Genomic DNA, 14,096 nt, shown 5'->3' with positions numbered 1-14,096 from the left:
TAGGCAAAATAGAATGAGGTCACTCTGAGCGAGAAGTTATACCTTACAATTGTGTCAGGCCTTTTTATTTTCTTCCCTTTCTGGTGGTCAGTAGAGATATTCCTATTCTGGAATCTTGAGTTCTGAAATACTCAGTATAACCCCAATATGACGATTATAAGCATTGTGGGGGGAAGAGGGGTTAGTAAAACATACCCTTTATTCCTGCCCAAGTTCAGAACCATTTGAGAGAGAGAGAAATGTAGGAATCAGACAGACAATCATCAGAATGTAGCTTCATTACTGAGTAAAGCTGCACTGAGGGACTGTGGTGTAGATTTGAGCCAAGTGAGTTCTCTAAAATTGAGTTCTAGAATTAAGTGTATTAATCCAGTGATGGGCAGATCTAGATCAACCCAAACCTTCCACTAACAGTACCCCATAAAGTCTAGTTCTGTTAGTGTTGGCTAGTGAGCGAGTAAGGATGCCTCCTTTTTGCAGATAGGCTGATCCAACAAGAGAAAGGGACTGAGCCAGGCATACCTGCTTCCTTCTTTTAAACCTGAAAATCAGATAACTCACTTCTGGTAAAAGGCCAGAAATTTGGTGGAAATTCTTCTACTTGAAACACAAGGAGGAGAGAGAAATAAACACATGCTCCTCATACCTAGCTATTAAAACCCAAGTTGATGTCACATTAATTTAAAAACATGTGAAAACTGGCCATATTTTCTTCCCTTATCAATAAGGAACCTATAGCTTTTAACTTTACATGTAGAAATCACTTAATTTGATATTTCTTAATAGATAATTTTTTTAATGAAGTATACCTAATAAAGTATAAATTAATATTTATAAATTAATATATATGCCTAATATAAATAATATATGATGTATACCTAAACACTTTATGAGGAGATACATATTTAGGTAATTTATCTGTAAAATTTAAAGAGAAGAAAATAGAGATAACATCAGTCAGGTTTATGGACCATATTTATCTTAATGAAAGATCTGCATGTTCTTTCAAAAGAGACTTTAAAGTGTGCATGTCACCCATTCCATGGAACAAAGTAGCCTTGAATCTTTAAGTCTTATAAAAATAACAACTTAATAGGCATACCAAGTGGAAAGCCATTTCTCAGAGGTAGACTCCTAACTAAGCAAATAGAACTGATATATAAACTCAGATATCTATCTCCAGGAAACTAAAGTTCTTGGGACCAGCTCAATATTTTACTGTATCTACACTTACTTGGGAAGCTTTGGGATCTCCAAATACTTTCTATCATCAACATCTCTGTGTTTCTATATTTCATGAACTTACATGTAAGCTCATTTCATAAGGGGTGTTATGGTTAAAAATATTTTTAAAACCACTGAGTTCAGACTTGTGCCTTTGGTAACAGAGCACTAGGTTTTTGGACAAATTCTCCCTTTAATAACAACTAGAAAAGCTAGATAAAGTACGAAAACCTTGCTTGAAGACATTGGAGAGGTAACCGGGTACTTGATGAGTGCTTGTTAGTACTGAGTAACACTTTTGATAGACTCATGGGCCTAATGGAAAAAGTAGGAGTTCAAGGCCTGCCAAAGGTGGGAATGTTGGTGAAAATCCTAGATTCCTAGGGGTAACTGTGTTCCCAATGTTTTGCAAAGCAAAAGTTAACAGAATTACAAGGAAAAATAGACAAATCTACAACCATAGATGGAGATTTTGAGATTGATTGAACTATCTATCTATAGGTATGTTTTTTCTACATTTTTATGTATATTTCAACATATATAGTATTTTTTTTTTAAAATTAAAGATATAGACCATGTTAACAATGTAACTAACAGACCTAACTATCATATATAGAAGTCAATCCAATAATCTCAGAATATGAAACACCAAGTACACCAGGAACTATTATAAAAGTCAATCATAAAGTCCAATAATAAAGCACATTTCAACAAGTTTCAGAAGACTTAAATCATACAGAGGTTTTTTTTTTTTTTTTTTTTTTTCCTGATCCCATGCCGTTAAGCTAGAAAACAAAGGCAAAAATTAAAATTGAAATATCCATACTTTGGAAGGATAAAAAAATTACTTTTAATTACCTCGTGAATCAAAGAAATCATAATGAGCATACAAAAGTATTTTGAACTGGATGATAACACACAAAAAATTGTAATATGTAAACAAATAATTATTATAGGCATATTTATAGACTTACATGAACACATTAGGCAAGTGGAAAGGCAAAAATTAAATGACATCAGCAATGATTTTGAAAAGTGACAAAATGACATTAAAATAAACCCAAAGAATGTAGAGAAAGGGAATAAAGATGACAGCAGAAATTAAAATATAATGAAACAAATAGCATAAAGAAGATCAACATGGCCAAAATATGTCTTTGGAAAGACCAATATGAAAGGAAAGAGTTAACATCAAGAACAAAGATCGAGACATCACTACAGATCCTATAAGCATTGAAAATTTTATAAGAAAATATGAACAATTTCATGCTGATTTGGTAATTTAGATTAACAAATTCCTGGAAAAACACATATTACCAAAAATGACAAAATTTCTTTTTTTCTTAAATGACAAAATTTCTTGTTAGAAAGTCCTATATAAAAAATAGTAAATAGTCTTAACTATTGAAGAAATTGGATCAGTAATTAAAATCCTTCTTGCAAAGATAATTCCAGATTCACAGGTCTTCACTATCCAATTCTATTAAACCCATCCAGAGAACAGAAAAAGAGGGGACATTCTGCACCTTGTTTAATGAAACTCCCATACCATTGATTCTAAAACCTAACCAAAACATTATGTCAAAGGATAGTGAAAGTTCAGTGTTACTCCTGAGCATAGATGCAAAAGTCTTAAATAAAATGCCAGCAAAATGAACTCAGGAACTTTAAATTGGATAATGTATCCATGACCAACTTCTGTTTATTGCGTCAATTTAAGGGTGAAAAAAAAAAGTGATCAATGTGATTTTAATAGAATAAAAGATCATTTCAAAAGATACAGCCAAATCATTTGATAGAATTCAGTATATATGATTTTTAAAAAATGTGTAGCAAGCTAGAAACAAAAGGGAAATTCCTTAATCTAATGAAGAATAACTACAAAACTTATAAAAAAAACTTACATAAGGATGAAATGTTGAAGGCTTTCCTTCTCAGATGAGGAATAAGACAAGATTGCCTTTTATTATAACTTCTATTTAACATTGTAGTAGAGGTCCTAGTTGGTTCAAGAAGTCAAGCAAAAGAAATGCAACAAACTGAAACTCTTTACTAATGGACATGATTCTGTTTGTAGACATCAAAATAAATCTACAGATAAATTATTAAGTAAATTTAACAAGTTTAATTAAATCAAAGTAAAGATAAGAAAATTGATTGTATTTTTCCAATATCAGCAACAAACAGCATGAATATGAAATTTTAGGTATGATATTTTCAGTTGTATCAAAGAATAATTAATACTTATTAATAAATGTAACAAAAATGTACAAGACTTTTATTTAGCAAAATGTAAAAAATGGGAAGATATACCTTATTCATAATAGGATCGATATAATCAAATGTCAGCTCGTAAACAGTTCTAAACATTTCTAAATTCAATGTAGTCATAATATAAATCTCAACAAATTTTTAGGAGAAGGCAGTCTGTGACCAAAGCTTGTTTTAACATTTATACAGAAAAGCAAAGGACCAAGAATAGATAAGACACTCTTGAAATAGAAAAACATAATGGTAAGATTTATTAACTATAGTGTACTAAGACTTATAATAAATTAAAGTAATTTAAGACAGTGTAATATTGTCAAAAGTATAGACAGACCATGAAACCATTCAGAAAAGTCATAAGTAGATCCAGGCATATATAAAGACTTAACTTATGAGAAAAAGAGGTACATATGATTTATGACAAGTGCGAAAAAGAAATTTATTTTTTAAAATTTATTTTTTAAAAATAAAAAATTTATTTTAAAAACAGAGACAGTTAGGTTTCTAAATAATAATTTAAAAAAGAAACTTGATTTTACCAAAACCATATGCAAAAAAAAAAAAAATAAGTCTACACAAATGTGAAAGGCAAAACTAAAGATTACAGAAGATAATGCAGGGCAATATTTTCATGACTTGGAGGTAAGCAAATAAAAAATAGGGCCAAAAAGTGCAGATCATACATGAGAAGATGAATTTTACTATAATAAAATTAAAAATATATATTCATCAGAAGACCCTATTAAGAGGGTGAAAAAGCAAGCCAATGAATGGAAGAAGGCATGTGCAATTCATATAACCTATATAAGATTCTTAGATCATAAAAGAAGTCCTACTAACTTCTAGGGGGAAAAACCAAACAGTCTATGAGAAAATGGGGAAGATATTGGGAAGAAAGGAAGGGCTTTGTAATACTCTAATACTGGGCTCTGGGGTGTTAGGAATATTCAGTTATTTAACCTGATAGCAGTTACACAAGTAATTACTTTATAATATTCATTAAGCTGGACATTTATGTTTTATGCACTTTCAAATGTGTGCTATATTTTACAATTGGGTTAAATACATGATACCAATATAGCCCCAGGCTATGATAGCTTGAAACATATATTTCAGAACAAGGATTGTCTTGCCTTGGGAGGCTGATGTTCATAACACATAAGTTATATTTCACACTTGTGCACTATTTCATTGGATCTATACTCTGTAAGCCAAGCATGGGAGAAACTACAGGACTCTTTCCACAGATGAGAAAACTGAAAACTGAGGCCTGAAGAGGTTAAATGACTTCTCCAAACCCACATTACTAGCTATGCTGCACAGAGGTAGAACTTGAAACTAGAACTTCCCCCAACCCCTTGCCCAAATCAAAGTTAAAACAATGGAATGATCAGGACACCTGGGTGGCTCAGTGGGTTAAGCAGCTGCCTTCGGCTCAGGTCATGATTCCAGCGTCCTGGGATCAAGTCCCACATCGGGCTCCTTGCTCAGCAGGGAGCCTGCTTCTCCCTCTGCCTCTGCCTGCCGTTCTGTCTGCCTGTGCTCGCTCTCTTCTCTCTCTCTCTCTGATAAATAAATAAAATCTTTAAAAAAAAAAAAAAACAATGGAATGATCCACACTCACTGGGATGGTTATTATCCCCCAAATGCAAAATAATAAGTGTTGGTAAGGATATTGAGAAGTTGGAATCCTTATGCCCTGCTTTCACTATCTCAGAATGTGGAATGAAGTGGCTGCTATGGAAAAGTTTGCTAGTGCCTCAAAGAGTTAAATATAGAATTGCCGTATGACCCAGCAATTTCACTCCTGGATATATACCCAAAAGAACTGAAAACAAGGGCTCAAACAGATGCTTGTACAACAGTGTTTATAGCAACATTATTCACAATAATAGCCAAAAGGTGGAAACCACTCAGGTGTCCACCAACAGATGAATGGATAAACACCATGTAATATAGACATACAATGGAATAGTGTTCAGTCTATATAGAAGAGTGAAATGGATGAACCTTGAAAGCAGGGTAATTAAGTGAGCCAGACACAAAAGGATAAATATGATTCCACTATATATGAGGTAGCTAGAGTAGACAAATTCATAGAGACAGAAAATAGAATAGAGTTTACCAGGGAATGGGGAGGGGGGAAATGGGGATTTGGTGTTCAATGGACAAGGAGTTTCTGTTTGAGATGAAAAAGTTCTGAACTAGGTTGTGGTGATGGTTAAACAGCATTTTAAATGTACTTAATGCACTGAATTGTACACTTAAAGATGAAAAACTAGTAAGTTTCATGATTACACACACACACACTATATATATATATATATATATATATATATATATATATATATATATATATATATAAATACCACAGTAGAAAAAAATTTTAAACACAGGATAAATATTATGATGAACTTTATTTACCTTTGTTCCCCAAACCAGAAGCTGAGTTTATTTGAGGGGGTAATCAGGGGTCCTGATCTTACTCCAGGAAAATCACAGAAGGTGGGTGTAGCTTAAGTTTTCAAGGCTAATTCCCTGCTGGTCTTGAAATGTTTATGTTCTAGAAATCCCCATGGTCAGCAGTAAGTCGGTACATGACAGATCAATTCTACATCAAGTAGGAACTGGGCAAATGCATGTTTTATGTCTCTGTGATGGATGTTTGAGGTTGTGTACACATAGCCTCAGTGATGAGGAGTGAGGATGCATGTGTGAAGCAAACAGGGTAATCTGAGGTATTTCTCCTTGGTACTTACAAGTTAGCTATTTTTATACATCAGAAGTAAGACGGAACAAAGGTAAAGCTGTAAACTTTTCACATTTTTTGGTCCTTTAACACAGACTCTTTAGATATAGATAGTCTATAAATGTACTTCTCAGAGATATTCTTCTTGCTAAAAACAATCAAATTGTATTTTAATTTCATTGCAAAGAACATTTCCAAAAATAATCTTTGATGTTCAGCTAGTGTGGGATCTCCCAAGAGATAGTAATGGAGATATTAAGGCAAATAATCCATTCTGTTTCCCTGTAATGCTTTAAAATATCCCACAGCACTTGCTTTAGGGAAACAAAATGTTTCCTCCAATGTGATTTCATACGCTTTTTTTTTTTTTTAAGCTCATACTGAACTCTTTTTCTTACGAAAGTTTCATTTTAGTTTTTTTCTGCGTCTTTTAAAAACTTTAGGTTTGTGGATGTATAACCTTCTATTTTCTAGGTTATTTTATACTTTGTAGTTTGTATCCATTAGTTTTAAAACTAATATTCATACAGAGAAACGACAATAGAGTATAGTTGCTGGGAGCACTGATTCTGGAGTTGGTGCACAACACTGATTCTGGAGTTGGAGTCCAAGCTCTGCTATTTACTAGCTATGTAACTGTGGGCAAGACTTTGACCCATGTATGCTTCAGTGTATTCATCTATAAAATGAAGCATACAATAATATCTACTGTATAGAATTGTTATAAGTAAATGATTTAATATTTGTAAAGCAATTAGGATAGTGCTGAGCACATAGAAAACACTAAGTATTACATAGTGTTAAATAAAATAGTATAGGTTAGCTGTAACCCTAGACTTTATACTTTTATTTTTCCTCTGTGGACTGGAGATCTTTAACTCAAAAGGATATGTCAATATTACTGTAATGTCAGTAGTAACTCTTGCTTGGAAATTGTTCAAACGGAAGTTGGTTTAAGTTGTTGTTTGCTCTGATAATTATCAGTATAATCAGAATGCACTTTCAGTAGAAGGTAGAATAACTTTCAACTAATGAAAAGTAGTGGGTTTTATTCAAACACCTTTATTTTCTTTTGTACCTTTGCCTTAGATAGGATGGGAGCTTTTTCATGACAGAAGATACAGATTAATCATCATGACTCCACTAGCTCCTGACATAATAATTAATCCATATAAATTACCCAAGTGGTATTAAGAAAATAATTTATATAATCTGTGATGTGAGAAATCAGTTGTTTCATTATTCATCACCCATTGTGCAATTTTGATTTAATTTGGTTTGTTGTGTATTATTTTACTGCTCTATTAACTTAATGATTTGAGCAATTATTTATAGTTTGTGATACTAGTAATAGATTTAGAAGATATTATTAGATAATTCATGATAAAATGTTTATGGATGTTATGGAGAATTCTTCCATTTTAATCTGAATGCTGTATCCAGCTTGATCATAATGAGTTCATATTCTTCTACAAAATTCATATAACCCAACTATAAATGTAACTTTCCATTGGCATGGAGGCATAGTAGTTGTCAACATTATTTAATGTAGAATAGGTAGCTAATAGTACTCTTGGCCCTCAGTTTCATTGTGTATCTATGGAAGTATGAATACTGTTGCTGGAAGATTCTAACGTAAAGTGAAAAAAATAAATGAGTTGATTGTCTACCATTGTTCATTTTTTCAAAAATTTCACTTCTCCTTCTATTGCTAATTGCTACTCCTGGTTTTGGAAATTCCTCATAGATGTCTTTGTCCTGACTTCATAGCATGTGCATCTTGTCATTACCAGGGTTTATACTTTTAATAGTCATGTTTACTTGCATTTGCTCATGTGGATTTCCTTGTGGATTTCCATTTTTTCTCTAGATGTATAGATTGGAGTGGCTTAATGCTAATAAAAGTTTTTGCAGAGAGAAACAAATTATACAGGTGCACATTCTTATTTATAATTTCTTATTCTCAAATCTCTAAAAACTAAAAAGAAAGGAAGAGTAACCTTTTTATTGGCAAATCTGACCTGACCTGAATTGACATGAAGTTATTTATTGTTTTCATCCTGTTTATTGTAAGTATTCATACATTTCACTACAGAAATATTAATGGTTTGACTTCAGGATGCTGCTCCAAGGCCTCAATGGAGATATTATATATAGTATATACACTGTATCATTTTAAAATCTGGAAAATTCATGTATTCTGAAATACATTTGTCTGCAAGGATTGCATGTAACCTGTAATTATGATTATTTTTGGTGTTCTATTATCCTAAGAACAATGTGGTCTAGGAATATAAATTTTATAATTATGAATTTTTGTCTTTTTCTCTTAGATTACCTATAGTCATCATATGTTAATGAAATATTATCAAATTGTAATTAATGGTTCCAACATCCTTGAAACAAACAATTATTGGTAATGTGGCCATCCAAATTCTCATATCACATGTTTTTAAGAAATATTTGACTAGTTTCATATATTATTTATAGAGATTAATGATGAATTTCAAATTAACATGAGCCACGGACATAGTTTCCTAGCATGTGAGTATAATGGCTCTTTCGGGGTTGTCTTGAGATACTAAGATCATATGTTGCAACTATATTCAGCTTTTTAAGTGAGGCTTTTATGATCATCTTCTACCTTCCCACCTGAGCTTGGGAGAGAACATTTTTTTGATGTAGAATGCATTGTTATTATAGTATTGTTTCTCACGTAGCATATATAAATTATTAACCACAGAACACTTTAGTGAGAGATGTTAATATTAACTTTTTTGTAAAGTATAATTTTTTAACTGTCATTTGTAGGTATTTATTACCAGGAAGTACACAATTCTTCATGAGAACACCAGCCTACACCTTGAAATACAGTTCACCTGGAATGACTCGCTCCAATGTTTTGTTTACATCCCGATATGGCCATTTGTGAAACAAAAGGAAGATTGCCATGGATTATGCATAATTGCAATTCATTTTTTCCCTCCAATTTAAACATGCAAAGAAAGTGACCATTAAGTGCTGTTTTATGTATATATGACATATATGTGTGAATATATACATGTGCACTAAAATAACATATATTTATTATAATATATGAAAGAAGAATTAGCAGAAAACTGGATATAAGACTTAACCTTTCTGGAAATGTAATAAACCATGTTAAATTGTTTACACAAATATGTGAATGTCTAGAATTTGCTAGGTTTATAATTAATACCTTCCTACTAGAAATGTTATTTTTGCTGCAGAGTATATAAAACAGAATTGATCCCATTTCAGTGTTAAATTATTTTCTAGATAACACTTCTTTTGACTTGAAAAAGCATTAATAGTATAAAACCTTATTAATTCTCTTATATATAGTAGCCATTTAAAATGAAAAACAAATCTAGAAGCCTGGTGTTGCTTGATGATAGAATTAAATATAAAACGGGTTTATCATTACTGTAGCACACTACAAAGTACTATAAAAATTTCAACCTGATTTTCCCAATTTTTTTATTCCTCTATGTGGAAATTTAGCTACTTGTGATAATGTACATTTTCAGTAAGGCTTTAGTAAGGCCATGCAGTGACCTAAAATGGAAGACAATCCAGTGGGTTAAAATTTAAAAAATGTAAGCAAACTTTTATTTTCTACTTTTCATTGGGAGTCACATAAAGGAACAGAAAATGATGCTGATGACAGACTCTTTCCATCTGACTTTTGTATCTCATACCACTCACTTTTATTTGGGAAGTATATCTCCAATGGGTATGTATGCTCAGATACAGTTTCTTCTGTTCTTCGGAAGTAGAAGAGTTGACATTTCAAGCTCATTTTGGTGTTATAGGATAATGTGTCACACTTATTTTATAAGTCTCTTAATGAGAAACCAACCGACTTACATTATGAAGTCTAATATAGAGCTTCACATTGCAGCATAGAAAATAATCTAATTGTTGCAAATAGAAGATTCTGGTTACTAGACATTATTAGTCATGGATGTACCCTTGAGAATTTTCTAAAATCAAAATAGAGGATGGAGTTTTCTGTCTGAAGTTCTTATGCATACATTTCATAGCAATTTACTTCCTCCTCTTGCTTATAGTTTCAAAAACAATGAGTGAGGGAGTGAGGTGAGGTTTCAGTTTTCCACAAAAATATAAATAGCACTATCATTGAATGGAAATCCTTAGAAATTACAATATGCATCTTTTAGAAGCTTGTTTAAACTTCTCCCAACAGTCTTACTTTCTCACAGATACTAATTACTGACAAAATTTAGGAGTGTTTTACCTTTTAGTATCCTAGAAACTACTCCCAGTAAATCAAGAAATGGCCCCCAAACAGGAAAACTGAGAGAAGCAAACTGTCCTAGTTTAATTTGCAAAAAGGATAATTGGCAACCTAAAGTTGTAAGTTAGATCTATTTCGGTTTTAAAGCCATATTCTGAGGCTGTGATAGGCTAAAATAGGCTTTTCCTTAAATTATCACTACTTGATTGTTTATGATTACCTAACATCCATATTCCAGTAGATACTTTTCCTTGCTAAATGCATCCCAAAGAAGAATTTGTTATTGTCTTTGAGGAAAAAGAGGATAAGGATGTCAGAATAAAGGAAATTACAGTATAGCTTGGAGTATTTGTGACTCCATTTTGTGAATTCTTAAATATATTACAGATTTCTTAGAATAAATAATGCAAAAATTGGGATATTACAAAATCACTGTAAGAGTGATAAGCAAGTAGGTCTTTTCATGAAGTATTTTTAATAATTTTTCTTTTAAATTCATGATTTGTCCATGATTGAAACATAATTTTCAAGTGTCTGGTATGAGGTATCTATCCAGTTTGTTGGTCACTCACTTGCATTAACTTAAAACGGCTATTTAGTATGCTAGAGTGGGTGCTTTGTGACTTCTGTCTTTAATGATAAAAGAGCGAAGTTTTTATTTAAAACAAGAAGAATGCTCAACGTGGGGATGAACCCTCTTCCCTTAGAAAACACACACACACACATACACACAACACACACACACACACACACGCACACTATTTAAGAACCTTTGAAAAAAAAAGTTTAAATGTGTGAAACTACCCAACTAATTAATGAACAAATTTCATTTCTCTAGCTACTTAATCTGGGTTTTTTTGAGCACTAGAATTTTCTTGCTCACATTTGCATATTTATACTGATCTGGTTTGATGTGATTATGTTGTGAATAAAAGCCATGTGCTCATTATTTATATATACTACCTGGTTTGCTGTGGATTATGGTTGCCATAGTGCTTATTCCCTAATGAGAAACTAAGAAGAGAAAATTCAGTAGTAAACCATGAAAATCTCTGGAGGCCATAGAAATGTTTTAGAGGTATAAAATATTCCTCAGTTTTTATTATAAATTTTTTATTCTTAAGGTGAAAACATATCAATATAAGTGATAGTACGGGTCTGATTTTCTCTCTTCCAGGAGAGAAAGTAACTTTATTTGAAAAACTTCAGAAGTTATTCAATATTACCAGGAGTTTTTAATAGGGAATTTGGTTTACTTAAAATGAAAGTTATAATCATTTTGTTATTAAAAAAAAAAGTCCCTACTCATTCTGTAAATCTAAGATTAGAATGCTTCCCAGAACTATATATGATTGCAATGATTTCCAAAATTATATAAAAAGCAACCTTTGTTTTAAACCTCATCTATGAACATGGTATGAGATGGCAGATTTGTTTTCACTTTAATTATCCAGCCTTGTAATTAGTTAGCATTTGCTTTATGTAATCTGTTGAGGGAACTATTATGATTCATATTATGTTTATTTTTACTAGCAACACATTTTATTTTACTAGCATTTTATTTACCTTGCTTGTATAAAAATGAAGTTATAACAGGATCAGATATGGAAATAGCCTCTGCCAGATGCGAAGGTTTATATAGATTTTTTCATATTTCTAAATACACGAAAAATGCCTACTAATTCCTCCTCCCTAAAACTAAAATGAACCAAACTCAGACAAACAAAAAAAAACCCAACTTTCTTTTCACGTAGTATTTATAAACAACTAGATGATGGAGGCTTCTAGACATCAAGGACTTCATTCTAATTTTCTTTTTAATTTGGAAAGCATATGATTATAGAATTTTGTTATCTAACTTGAAATTTCACATTTTAGTATAAATTCAATGCTTTCATCTTTATCATATCAAAGCCATTCTATGTAAAAAATCTTTTAAAATCTAAACATAGACATATTTGACCTTTTCAAATATACCAAAAAAGTTGATAGTTGCATAAAGTCTATTATGTCTAGGTTTTTGCAAAGCACTGATTCATTCTTAAATGTGTTCTCTTTAAAAAATAATAGCAAATACCTCGAGAAGAGTGACAGAAAATACCTTCCTTTTCTGTTCTGTAATGCTAGTTTACATTTCGATTCTTAGTTTACTGGCTCTAAGGTTCAGCAATAAAAAGTGTAACTTCAGTTGTGTTGCTGTGGTCTAATGATTTTTGAAAATTGGCTTTTCTCTTTAAATTGAGAAACTTATGTTTCCAGGTTCTGAATTAGTTATCTAAATATTTTGGGTATATATTATTTACAAATAAATAAAAAAATTAGAAATATGTTCATTATCAAAATTGTATTCCTTATGCTGCTTTTTCTTTCTTCCTTTTTTCCTTCAACACCACCTCTTCTTCCTCCTATAACCTTTGAAGTTTTGACCTTTGATGGACAAAGTCCAGAAAGGATAAATCCTGCCTTTTAAATATTGGTTTTCCTTGCATTTTATGGTGGTGTATTTTTACTTCAGCAAAAATTAAACTTAGGTAAAATGTGTTATTGGATCAAGTTCAGTTTGTCTGCTGAGACTTTTAAGAATCAAGTTTCTATACCTAAAAAACATTGTCTAGACTCTTTGAACCAAGATACATGGCTACAAATAACAGTCTTGCAAACCAAAAGTAGTATATTAAAACTTATGGCACTCCTTGAGATTGCCACCCTTTTGGTGATTTTTCGCTTTGTCGTAAGATGGTATATTGAAGAAAAACTATTCAGGTAACATATTTTGTATTAACTGGGCTGTATTATCTATGAAGGGCTACATAAAACTTTTATTTTATCCCCACTACTAACTTGAAAACTATTGGTAAAGTCATTGCTCAATAGACTAATATTTTTTCAATTAGTAAGAGGACTTACCTTGCAAAAATAATCAGATAATGCTGATATTTTTCTTTCAAAGGTTAACAATGGTAGTTCTTGGTCCTGACTTGGTTCGTGTAGTTACCACTGTACATGCTACAATATCAACTATTAATAGATTTGTTGAAGATTCTGGGTTTCAAGATTAGCTTGAAAGCAATACATTTGCTACCATGAATCATGACTCAAATTATCCCCATGTGTTTACTACCTGTATATGAATGCAAATGTTGTTACAGAAAATATGCTTGAAATGTCAACACTATGTGCAATTAATATTGCATTGTCATGCTTCAGCATGTGATATCTGTATGGTGAAGTTATTTCAATTACTATAATAAAAATGTTTAACATAAGAAAGCAACAACATGTCATCAAATGGTTATTTCTGTCTTACACACACACAGAGACACACAGACACACAGACACACAGACACACACACACTTTTTAGTAGAGGGGTCTGGCTTTAATTAAGCTTTCAGGTGATGAAATATGTTTTCACAGTTATTTTCTTCTGCTGTACAGACAGCAATAGCACTATGGGGATAACTTTTACTGCTATTAAAGTCAGGTCGAGTAAACAAAATTGGTGTCAATTTTTCTCCTAGTTAGCTGAAAGGCAGACCCTTTTAGAATTTAGAAATGACACTTTTATATCTCTC

The 14,096-nt window shown here is 31.7% G+C and overlaps 1 protein-coding gene across 5 annotated transcripts in view; it reads left to right on the top strand.

Annotated features, from left to right (window-relative positions):
* Positions 1 to 13,800, top strand: part of TTLL7 (tubulin tyrosine ligase like 7) — a 149,595-nt gene extending 135,795 nt beyond the window's left edge. For all 5 annotated transcript variants that reach the window (XM_059135639.1, XM_059135633.1, XM_059135635.1 and 2 more), the window contains one exon: positions 9,053 to 13,800. In XM_059135639.1, the coding sequence (XP_058991622.1) occupies positions 9,053 to 9,173 (121 nt within the window). In that variant the 3' untranslated portion in view covers positions 9,174 to 13,800. The remainder of the gene's footprint in view (positions 1 to 9,052) is intronic.
* Positions 13,801 to 14,096: the final 296 nt, after the last annotated feature.

The sequence above is a fragment of the Mustela lutreola genome, chromosome 10, assembly GCF_030435805.1.
Source record: "Mustela lutreola isolate mMusLut2 chromosome 10, mMusLut2.pri, whole genome shotgun sequence".
Taxonomy (NCBI): Eukaryota; Metazoa; Chordata; class Mammalia; order Carnivora; family Mustelidae; genus Mustela; species Mustela lutreola.
The sequence above is the reverse complement of the archived record's forward strand: the minus strand, read 5'-3'. Positions and strand labels throughout refer to the sequence as shown.